The 12066-nt window shown below is 46.9% G+C and overlaps 1 protein-coding gene across 1 annotated transcript; it reads left to right on the top strand.

Annotated features, from left to right (window-relative positions):
* Positions 1-10019: 10019 nt before the first annotated feature.
* Positions 10020-11859, top strand: LOC114139795 (lymphocyte antigen 6B-like). Its single transcript, XM_028009868.1, has 3 exons — positions 10020-10705; positions 11194-11313; positions 11387-11859. The coding sequence occupies exons 1-3, from the start codon at positions 10660-10662 to the stop codon at positions 11590-11592; spliced, it is 372 nt and encodes a 123-aa protein (XP_027865669.1). The 5' UTR covers positions 10020-10659; the 3' UTR covers positions 11593-11859.
* Positions 11860-12066: the final 207 nt, after the last annotated feature.

The raw sequence follows: 12066 nt of genomic DNA, 5'->3' as shown, positions 1-12066 counted from the left end.
TCCCCAAGGAAAAACAAGAAGGCAACAATGTGTGTTTCCTAAAAAAATTACAAATATAGTAACACACAGTGACTTGGATACATAACTTTAATCTGATTATTGGATTGTAAATAGTAACACGTTACAAGGGATCAGATTAGAATAACGTGTTGATGACACCATTGTTTGACATTTCTGCTCAAGATATTTACGGATCTGTCAGGTTTCCATATGTGTCCCTCCCAATGATAAACTCGTTCCTACGCCCTTGGTTAGTGAAGCCATTTTTTGTGTCTAAACAGAGCAGCACACAAGGAGAGACCCTACCACGGCCTCTCAGCGGCGGTTTGTTTGGTCGCTGAAGTCCCTGAAACATCCGAGGAGATATAGTGGCATCTGGAGCTAGCAGCTGATCGATTATGGATTTACTACAATCAAGCTGAGGATCGCTTCCGTCAAGCTGAGGAATCGCTACAAGGTGCCTGGCGGATCCGCCCAACCCATCAAAGGTTGGTTAAGTCAAAGAACTGTTCCAATGGCGGGTCCAGAAGACATCTCAGGGTAGGAGCTGTTGCTGGTTTTGCTATGCTACGCTGCTGATGCTAACGCTGTTGAAGGCCAACGCTAGGCCTCCTGCTGCTGGTTTGGTTTGATTCTCTGCTGAGAGTCAATGAGCTGAGAAGGATCTGCTGTTGTAAATCCTTCTGTCTTTGGGTTTTTAGTGTTTGAAGCAGTTACTGTGGTCTTGTGACCTGTTCAGGTTTAGGTGTAACTAGAATCATATATCTACAATCTGAAGTTCCTGGCTTAAAGTCAGTTGTGATGTGAAAGAAAGATGGCTGCCAAGGACTTGGCAAGTACAGTTTAGATGCTGTAGGAAGTAATTCAGCTTAGGCTTTGTAAATATCACTAATAAACCTTGATAACATACAGTACCTACTTATTAGTACCAATATAATGTGGCTGTTATTAGTATAACTGCATTAGGATAATATTTATCTTTCCAATGAATATCAAATATGTTTTTGGGTGACCATGAGGTCTTTATATTTCAACATACATACATTTTTACCATTTTTTGTACCTACTTAATATTTAGTTTGAAATGTAGGGTCCATACTTTAATAATTCAATAACTCAAACAAATTTAATTTACGTTCAATTTAAACGTGAAAACCGGTTAGTTTTTGTGCCGGAACAACGCGTGGCCTCGTGCATTTCATCATGCAACTTCATTTCTTCTGGACGACGACGGACAACGGAGGGATCTCCTGGAGCTGCAGGTCGGAGGTCACAGAGGTAATGTTCACACTGTAATCCACCATCTCTTATTCGCAGGTTTTCGCAGGTGTTTTCCTTCTGGAGAGGATCGACTGGGACCTGTCCTTCAGTGTTTATGTTTGTTTTAACCCATTTTCTATCCTAGACTAAGCAACCGGTGGACCTTGTGTTGCAAATAACTTTTTTTCTCATAGATGAAGCCACCAAAGGAGCTTCTCCATCCATCCATCCATCCATCCATCCATCTTCTTCCGCTTATCCGAGGTCGGGTCGCGGGGGTAGCAGCTTCAGAAGGGAGGCCCAGACTTCCCTCTCCCCAGCCACTTCTTTCAGCTCCTCCGGGGGAATCCCGAGGCGTTCCCAGGCCAGCCGAGAGACATAGTCCCTCCAGCGTGTCCTGGGTCTTCCCCGGGGCCTCCTCCCGGTGGGACGTGCCCGGAACACCTCACCAGGGAGGCGTCCAGGAGGCATCCTGACCAGATGCCCAAGCCACCTCAACTGGCTCCTCTCGATGTGAAGGAGCAGCGGCTCTACTCTGAGTCCCTCCCGGATGACTGAGCTTCTCACCCTATCTCTAAGGGAGAGCCCAGCCACCCTACGGAGAAAACCCATTTCGGCCGCTTGTATCCGCGATCTCGTTCTTTCGGTCATGACCCAAAGCTCATGACCATAGATGAGGGTGGGAACGTAGATCGACCGGTAAATCGAGAGCTTCGCTTTTTGGCTCAGCTCTCTCTTCACCACGACGGACCGGTACAGCGCCCGCTTGACAGCAGACGCTGCGCCAATCCGCCTGTCGATCTCCCGCTCCCTTCTTCCCCCATTCGTGAACAAGATCCCGAGATACTTAAACTCCTCCACTTGGGGCAGGACACCCCCCCTGACCCGGAGAAGGCACTCTACCCTTTTCCGGCTCAAGACCATGGCCTCGGATTTGGAGGCACTGATCCCCATCCCGGCCGCTTCACACTCGGCTGCGAACCGATCCATGGGCTGCCACCTTATTGTGGTGGAGGGGTTTGAGTGCCCCAATGATCCTAGGAGCTATGCTGTCTGGGGCTTCATGCCCCTGGTAGGGTCACCCAAGGCAGACAGGTCCTAGGTGAGGGACCAGACAAAGTGCAGCCCGAAGACCCCAATGATGAAGGAAAACCTTGGACTTGGTGTTCCCTCGCCCGGACGCGGGTCACCGGGGCCCCACTCTGGAGCCAGGCCTGGAGGGGGGGCACGATGGCGAGCGTCTGGTGGCCGGGCTTTTACCCATGGAGCCCGGCCGGGCTCAGCCCGAAGAGGAAACATGGGCCCCCCCTCCCATGGGCCCACCACCCGTGGGAGGGGCCAAAGGGGTCGGGTGCACTGTGTGATGGGTGGCGGCCGAGGGAGGGGACCCTGGCGGTCCGATCCTCGGTTGCAGAAACTGGCTCTTGGGACGTGGAATGTCACCTCTCTGGTGGGGAAGGAGCCGGAGCTAGTGCGTGAGGTCAAGAGGTTCCGGCTAGAAATAGTCGGTCTCACCTCGACGCATGGCTCTGGTTCTGGAACCAGTCTCCTTGAGAGGGGCTGGACATACTTCCACTCTGGAGTTGCCCAGGGAGAGAGACGTCGGGCAGGAGTGGGCATACTTGTTGCTCCCCATCTCGGCGCCTGTACGTTGGGGTTTACCCCGGTGAACGAGAGGGTAGCATCCCTCCGCCTACGGGTGGGGGGACGGGTTCTGACTGTCGTTTGTGCTTACGGGCCGAACGACAGTTCAGATTACCCACCCTTTTTGGAGTCCTTAGAGGGGGTACTGGAGAGTGCTCCTCCTGGGGACTCCCTTGTTCTGCTGGGGGACTTCAACGCTCACGTGGGCAACGACAGTGAGACCTGGAGGGGCGTGGTTGGGAGGATCGGCCCACCCGACCTGAACTCGAGCGGTGTTCTGTTGCTGGACTTCTGTGCTCGCCATGGATTGTCCATAACGAACACCATGTTCAAGCATAAGGGTGTCCATATGTGCACTTGGCACCAGGACACCCTAGGCCGCAGTTCGATGATCGACTTTGTCATCGTTTCATCGGATCTGCGGCCGTATGTCTTGGACACTCGGGTGAAGAGAGGTGCGGAGCTGTCCACTGACCACTACCTGGTGGTGAGTTGGCTCCGGTGGTGGGGGCGAAAGCCGGTCAGACCTGGCAGGCCCAAACGTGTTGTGAGGGTCTGCTGGGAACGTCTGGCGGAATCCCCTGTGAGACGGAGCTTTAACTCCCATCTCCGGCAAAACTTCGAACACGTCCCGGGGGAGGTGGGGGACATGGAGTCTGAGTGGACCGTGTTCCGTGCCTCCATTGTCGAGGCGGCCGATCGGAGCTGTGGCCGCAAGGTTGTCGGTGCCTGTCGCGGCGGCAACCCTCGAACCCGTTGGTGGACACCTTCGGTGAGGGATGCCGTCAGGCTGAAGAAGGAGTCCTATCGAGCCTTTTTGGCCTGTGGGACTCCGGAAGCAGCTGATGGGTACCGGCGGGCGAAGCGGCATGCGGCTCGGGCGGTTGCTGAGGCAAAAACTCGGGTGTGGGAGGAGTTTGGAGAGGCCATGGAGAAAGACTTCCGCACGGCTTCGAGGCGATTCTGGTCCACCATCCGGCGTCTCAGGGGGGGGAAGCGGTGCAGCACCAACACTGTTTATAGTGGGGATGGTGTGCTGCTGACCTCTACTCGGGACGTTGTGGGCCGGTGGGCAGAGTACTTCGAAGACCTCCTCAATCCCACCAACATGCCTTCCACTGAGGAAGCGGAACCTGGGGACTCTGGGTTGGGCTCTCCAATCTCTGGGGACGAGGTCGCCGAGGTGGTTAAAAAGCTCCTCGGTGGCAAGGCCCCGGGGGTGGATGAGATCCGCCCGGAGTTCCTTAAGGCTCTGGATGTTGTAGGGTTGTGTTGGTTGACGCGACTCTGCAATATCGCATGGACATTGGGGGCAGTTCCCCTGGATTGGCAGACTGGGGTGGTGGTCCCCCTGTTCAAAAAGGGGGACCGGAGGGTGTGCTCCAATTATAGAGGGGTCACACTCTTAAGCCTCCCTGGCAAGGTCTATTCAGGGGTCCTGGAGAGGAGGGTCCGTCGGATAGTCGAACCTCGGATTCAGGAAGAGCAGTGTGGTTTTCGTCCTGGTCGTGGAACACTGGACCAGCTCTACACCCTCAGCAGGGTCCTGGAGGGTGCATGGGAGTTCGCCCAACCAGTCTACATGTGTTTTGTGGACTTGGAGAAGGCGTTCGACCGTGTCCCTCGGGGAGCCCTGTGGGGGGTTCTCCGGGAGTATGGGGTACCGGGCCCTTTGATACGGGCTGTCAGGTCCCTGTATGACCGGTGTCAGAGTCTGGTCCGCATTGCCGGCAGTAATGCGGACCAGTAATGCGGTAATGCAGTAATGCGGACCAGAAGATGATCCTCCTGGATCATCTTCTTCTTTTTTTTTTGTCTCGGATTTCGCCCTTCATCGTCCTTCATCGTCTCCCATCGGCCGACAGAGGAAAAAGGCTGAACTTAACACATTTATCAAAACAACTGTAGTTTATCTTTTTTTTTTCTTTCTACCAAAATCTGGATTAGTCTTCAATCTGGTACTTTGGCCTCATCTTGCCATTGTTAGATTGTTGTTGTTTTTTTTTAATGGACAATTTTGTTTAGAGACTTTATAATTTATTTTGTTTTGTTTATATATTTTAGATATATAAAATGTCTTCCAATTTCAGTGTTAAATGTAAGAATTTAATGTATGTTGATTTTTCAGAATGTGTTCGTTACCATGGTTATGGCATTTATTATGAGAAGGCTTAGACTGGTTTATTGTGATCTGTCTGTATTTATGCTGTTGTTTGTCATTTTCTGTTGTTTTATTTCTCAGTTATTTTTCTCTCCATAGATTTGACACCTGGCCTGGCGTTCTGATTGGCTGTGGTTTCTACCTGGAGGAAGACATTGGCTGACATGATGCTGCCATCACCTGACCGTTCTCCCTCTCCTTTTCACTTCCATAAACATGGAAAGTTCTCCTGAACAGTTGACCTGTTGTTGTGTCTCTGCTCTGTCTTCTCTCAGCTCCAGTCGGTCGTGGCAGATGGCTGCTGGTACTGAGCCCGGTTCTGGTTCTGTTGGAGATTTCTTCCTGGTTGAGGGAAGTTCTTCCTCTCCACCGTCGCTACATGCATGCTCTGGATGAGGGACTGCTGTAAAGTCAACGACTTAACACAAGCGGTTTGCTGTCGCCCCCTGCTGGTCAGATGGAGTGAATGTTGTAAGTAATGACTCCATACAATCTGCTGGGTTTTATTTGGTACGAACTTTTTAAACTACTTTATAATTAACTGAGCTTATTGTACTAGCAATTGAAGTACATGTGATTGAACTAAAATTACTTCAAAGTGCATTGAGACAACATTTGTTGTGAATTGGCAGTATATAAAATTGAACTTTCAAACCAACAAATGAGCCCCACCAATAAACAATATAAAAAACCAAACAAAAACCCCAACAACTAATACAAGAAAGTTCAAAACCCTAAAAGTAGATACCAAAAGTAGATACCAAAACATTCAAACTCACAAAAGTAGATATCAAAAGGTTAGAAGCTTATAATTATAACGTTAATTCACAACAATGTTGTCGAGGCATTTCACGAAGTCATTTCAATTTAGTCAAATTACTGTTGATCCAAGTAATCAATTCATTAGGTTCAGTTAATTATAAAGTGTCATGTCAGCCAATGTCTTCCTCCAGGTAGAAACCACAGCCAATCAGAACGCCAGGCCAGGTGTCGAATCTATGGAGAGAAAAATAACTGAGAAAACAAAAGCTTTAGTTTCTAACTAAACTGATTGTTTAGTTAGAAACACCAGAGCGCCACCTTCTGGCCTCTCTCCAGATCAGTTCAGGTCAGAGAATGGAACTGTTTCTGGCTTTGTTTTTCCCCTCCGTGGGCTGCCACCTTATCGTGGTGGAGGGGTTTGAGTGTCCCAGTGATCCTAGGAGCCGTCGGAGGCTTCATGCCTCTATTTGGGTCGGGTCTGCTGGGGCAAACGGGTCCTAGGTGAGGGATCGGACCAAGAGCAGCCCAGAGATTGCTTAGAAATATAAACACAGAATGTTCCTGTTTAGAGATGGTGATACAGACCGGGTTTCCACTTCCAACCAGAGCTATAGACAGAAGTCAGTTTCTCCCAGTGCTTTATCAGCCTGACAGGCCACCAGGCTTTATTTTGCCCCCACCAGGCTTTATTTTGCCCCCACCAGGCTATGGGTTGTTATTTTAAATGGGGATTTTTCTACGCCAGTGACAGTAAAGACAGATTAAGCTAAAGGTTTATAGTTGAGGCTTTGAACTGACTGTGAACCAATTGTACCGTCCCATCAGTTGCCCGTTGGCTTCACATGCTAAGGTGGAATAATTTGTCAGGTTGTAAATATTTATTTTGAAGCAGGTCAAAGAGAATTCAGAGTAACGGTTGTTAATTAATGGAGATGCTGATTGTTGCTCTCATATCTTGTCTGTCAACAGTCGTCCTTAATAAAGAAACCTGCAAAACAACAGATTAATTACTTGAGCCTGTTGGTAGCCATATTATGAGATATTGAAGCTGTGTAATAGTGGTGTAACATTAGTGTATATTAATCATATCCTATCATTTCAGTGACTTGTGCAGTTTGGTGGACACATTGTGGCTGCGCTGCATTTGATAAAGTGTCATGTAGATTTCTGTGTTTAATTCAATTTCAATAAAAACCAGTTTCCCCTGTCTGATACTGTTTCATTCTTACAAACACCTCCGTATTTAAAATGGTTTTTAGAAGGTAGGATATTCTCATAAAAGGATTAGTGCAAACATCTGCAATAGCTTCATTTTAAACGGATAGGATATTTTGATGAAGGAAGTGATATTTTTGTGTCAATAAATTGTTCCAATGCTATGCTAAGCATCAGGCACATGCAGAGGGGGGACAGGAGGGGCTTGAGCCCTTGCTCCTTTTATCCTTGATGCCCCTAGTGCCCTTTTTGAGTTTTTTTTTTTTCAATTTTGTATTTATTTTTAATCTGTATGTCAGAAGGCCTGTTTGAGCCCCTCAGCAATAATATTCAGCTAAATATAATAATGTAGTAAAATAAACTAGTCTGGCTGCCCTCAGGCTGATAATGACTCTCAGAGCCTCCATGTTGTTCAGACTCCATGGTGAGGAAGAGGAGGAGGATCTGTTCCTGTAACTGTCTAATTATGGGCAAGAATATTTTCATTAACTGGTTTGTGAATAAAAACGTAGGTCTGATGTTGGCGTTAGAAAAACTGTTTCTATTTATATTTTTATAATCGTCCTGCAATAGCAGGACAAAACCCGCCTCACCACTAAACTCAGAAATGCTGCAGAGAAACTTCTGACTTTAACTTCATCATTCTGCTAAAAGCCCGGTTCGCTACAGGCAGTCTGGGTCGGAACCACCCACAGATAGAAAGAATATCTGTCTTTATATCAGACATCCTGATATAAGACACGGTACCGACTGTCACTGCGACAACGCAGCTCAAAGCCCCGGTACCACCCGGTACCAGGTGGTACCACCTGGTACCACCTGCTCTCTGTTCGCTCTGCTTCACCTTCACGTTTCTACCAGGCGGGTTAAAGCCGCTGCTGATGGGATCTGGGCTGGAGGTTCTGGGCTGTAAACAGAAGTTATTGCAGAACCTCAACTGTTAAAGGAAGATTCGGCCCATTTAGAGTCACAAAATAAACATTAGAGAAAATATTGTAGCAATAATCAGAACCGCAGCAAAAAGCCAAACATGCCACAATGAAATGAACCAAAATGTCTCCAAGCATCGGGGGGCTGACAGGGGCCACCGGGGGATTCCAGGTAGATTCCAGGTAGATTCCAGGTAGATTCCAGAGATGCGCAGCAGCTGTTCCTCCAGGGCCGGCCCAAGGTAATATGGGGCCTTAGACAGAACCCTCTACCCCTGTGATGCTTACCGTCAGCATCACTAACATGTTTAAATGTCAATCAGGTGAATCTGTGAGGGAGACCAGGTTTATTGGCAGAGTTTAAAATCAATCACTGATTATTGGTTATTTGCTGTGACGTATTTGTGAACAAACCCAACTCAAACACAAAGAAGGCACCATATTGTAGCCATGGTAACACAACAATCAAACTATCAAGATGATTCTTTAAACTTTTACAAAGTAATCGTCCTAATTAAATCCTAAATGTAAATTTTTTCTCAGCTGATGCATTAAACAAAATTTAACAACAGTGTCATTCTCTATAACTGATGCTACAGGTTTTGATCTATGGTCTGTGTTACAATTAAACCATTTCTAGGGGCCCCTGAATGGCCCCTACCAGCAGAGCCCAGTCTTATAATTCTAGATCTAGAGGTTTAACATCAAACTATGATATAGATTTAACCCCTTTGAGTTTCTGATCTATAAATCAGTCTGCAGCCAGGTTGTTCTAGAGGTTAAATAGATATTATTAGGGCTTCATTAGTAAAATGGCAGCAAAGGTGCTTATTTCATAACTTTATGACCTTTGACCTTCTCTCCTCTGGTCTGTTTTAAGTCTCAGATTAACTCAGACCTCCAGGACTGTCAGCAGCAGAAACAGAAACTTTATACCTATCAAGGAAAATAGACTAGATTTGCTTTGCATTTCCCCACATGATGACAATGATACAGTAGGATCCAGTTAGAGTCTTGATTATTATGGGTTGTTGACCTTTGGAGGAGCCCCCGCCCCACCAAAGGTCTCTGCACGGCCCTGCTAAGCATAACTCCTGAGCTTCCACCTCAGTCTCGTCACACAAATAATATTATCCAATAATAATATTTAACATTAACATAGCTTGCTGTAGTTTTCAGTTAGTAAACATGACGGTAGAAGTTTCAGACTGGTAGCACCGACGGATAGACGGCTATCTATCTGTGCTGCGATAGGAAAATCTGATGAGGTAGCACAGATGGTCAGAACACCGGTTCTACTGGGGAGCTCTAACAGGACGGCTCAGCAGAACCCTGAGACCGGACGGCTGTGGACAGAGCCGTGTCTCCGTCTGCAGGTCCAGAATCCGAACCGCAGGAGGGACAGACAGACAGACAGCAGGGCGGAAGGGTCAGGTCAGAATTAGTAAAAACATAAAGCAGCATTAAAGGTTTTATATTTCCAAACCATGAGGAGGTTTAATAATAACCCAGAAAATATTCTGAAACAAAATCTAAATATTTCAGAATTCATTGGTGTAAAGTAAAACATGTTGGATGAAAATGAGAAAGTCAGAGGAGACGAGAGGATTTCAGAATCATGATGTGAAAAACACAAACCTTAATAGGAGGTAATTAAATCTTCTATGACAAATAATATACCTATAAATGTACACTGATACAAATAAATAAATAGATCCACAGAAAACACTGCAGAACCACAAGATTCTGACAAAACATGCAGTTTGGAGGATCAGATCAGAACAGGTTGCTTCATTTCCTCTGATAATAAAGCTAATCATATTTATTTACTTATTAAACATTTATTTGTGTTATTTCTGACCCACAACATGAACCAACAGCAGAATCATTTTGCAGTCAGCTCCAGTCATGAGACTGCAGGTCACTTGATTTCCTCCTCCACGACTCAACGTCCTTCATTAACAGAAGAGTCGTGATTTAATTAGGCCGCCATGTCTTTAAGGCTACCTGCTAACGTAGATCTTTGTCACACAGAAAGTGACCGACAGAACCAGCTGATCTAAACTGGCTGCTTGTTTTAATGCTGAGCAGGAGAATATTTCCTCTGCAGCTGCACAGATCAACACAGGACACTAACAAAATCAGCAGCAGGTGGGGGTGGGGCTTCGGTGAGTGATCATCAGAACATCAGAAGGAACCAGATGAGTCCAACGTTCAGAACCTGCAGCCGGGTGGACAAGCTGAGCTGGTCCAGAGCCTTCAGCATGCAGACAGCTGGCAGCCTGTAGGAACCAAACCGCAGGAACTGAACTGGACCGAACTGAACTACAGGAACCGGACTGAACTACAGGAACCGAACTGAACTACAGGAACCGAACTGACTACAGGAACCGAACTGAACTACAGGAACCGGACTGAACTACAGGAACCGAACTGACTACAGGAACCTGACTGAACTACAGGAACCGGACTGAACTACAGGAACCAAACTGACTACAGGAACCGAACTGACTACAGGAACCGAACTGAACTACAGGAACCGGACTGACTACAGGAACCGGACTGAACTACAGGAACCGAACTGACTACAGGAACCGAACTGAACTACAGAACCGGACTGACTACAGAACCGGACTGATCCGAACTGCAGGGAAGGTTTTCATCCCCCCTCCGCTACAGAAACCATCCATGATGCCCCATCTTCTGCTTCTCCTGTGCTTCCCTCCAGCTGTGGGTGAGAAAACCAATAACTGGATCTGTTTGTGTGCAGGATCATAGAAATCTGACAATATAACATAATTAGCACGATGGAGTCAGTTAGGATTAAAACAACTTGATTAAATCTCTGATTTTTAATCAGTCTGGTTGTTTCTCTTCAGTTTTTGTTCAGTCCATAAATACAAATGGGATCATTTAGATATAAAACATGCATTTCTTATTGTTTTATGTCCCACAATAAACAGATGGTTTATTATTTACAGTGAGGTTATGCAGAGCGGTTCTGAGCAGTCAGTAGGATCTCAGTGTGGAGAATCAGGGAGAAATTCTCAAAGGGAGCGAAGCAGGAAATAAGATGCTTCAGCTGCAAACTGGAAAATAATCAGATTATTGTTGCTTTATATGACACCATGTTATATTACATTATATTATATCATCATTAAAAGCATGAACAAAGCAGTCTGCTGTATTTCATGACGCTGACTGCAGCTTGCTGTCCTCCAGTCTCCCTGTTCTGCTACACCTGCGTGTTTCCGGCCGTCTCTCCTCTGGACTGCATCCGCTTCCCGCTGAAGTGTCCGCCGGGGCAGCTGTGCCTGTCCAGCCAGGCCGCGGGGCAGAAAGGTGAGCTCCCCTCAGGTCGCTGGGTGGGTGAAAGCGAATCGAACCCGATTTAATGGACCTGGTGGTTCTGCAGGTGACCTGCGGGTGGTTCTGTACGAGAAGAGCTGCGTCCTGCCCGCGCTGTGCGGAGTCACCGGGGAGAAGTACGCTCTGGGTCTCAACTTCACCTTCATCAACGAATGCTGCAACACACACCTGTGCAACGCAGCCGGCCCCCCCGCCGGGCCCCCGTTCTGGACGGCCCTGCTGCCCCTGCTGGCTCTGGGCTCCGCTCGGTGAACAGAACATGAACGCATCATGGAAACTAACAGGGAGTGAATCCTTCTGATTCCAGATACATGTTTCAGAGTTTTAAAGTGAAACTAAAACTAATCTCTGAATTAAAAGCAGAAACTTCAGAAATGATTCCAACCAACTGAACTTTTCCTGTTTTGGTATTTTATTCAGATTTATGAGCAATACAAAGTCAAGCAGGATGTCTGAACCGAAGGGAAACAGAAATTCTCCTTGGAGCCGAAATATTAAAACTCATCTGATGAAAGAACATCTTGTGCCTGAAATGTGATTATATGATAAATGATTTAGAGTCTGAGGCTGGATGGATGCTGGATGTTACCATGATGTTTAAATGTCCCAGAAAAAAAGATTTGGATCCAACATTCAAACAATTATGAGTTACTTTTTGTATTTTGAGTTTTGGATCAAATTCAACATGAAATAATCTCAGTAAAACCCATAAATAACAGTAAATCA

The sequence above is a fragment of the Xiphophorus couchianus genome, chromosome 3 (assembly GCF_001444195.1).
Source record: "Xiphophorus couchianus chromosome 3, X_couchianus-1.0, whole genome shotgun sequence".
Classification (NCBI taxonomy): domain Eukaryota; kingdom Metazoa; phylum Chordata; class Actinopteri; order Cyprinodontiformes; family Poeciliidae; genus Xiphophorus; species Xiphophorus couchianus.
This window is presented reverse-complemented; position numbering and strand designations above follow the sequence as displayed.

Bases quoted from the DNA above. Each gene is read 5' to 3' on its own strand.
- LOC114139795 (XM_028009868.1), top strand. From the start codon at position 10,660: ATGATGCCCCATCTTCTGCTTCTCCTGTGCTTCCCTCCAGCTGTGG. The intron at 10,706-11,193 runs GTGAGAAAACCA...GCTGTCCTCCAG, and splicing joins GTGCTTCCCTCCAGCTGTGG to TCTCCCTGTTCTGCTACACC. The intron at 11,314-11,386 runs GTGAGCTCCCCT...GTGGTTCTGCAG, and splicing joins CCAGGCCGCGGGGCAGAAAG to GTGACCTGCGGGTGGTTCTG.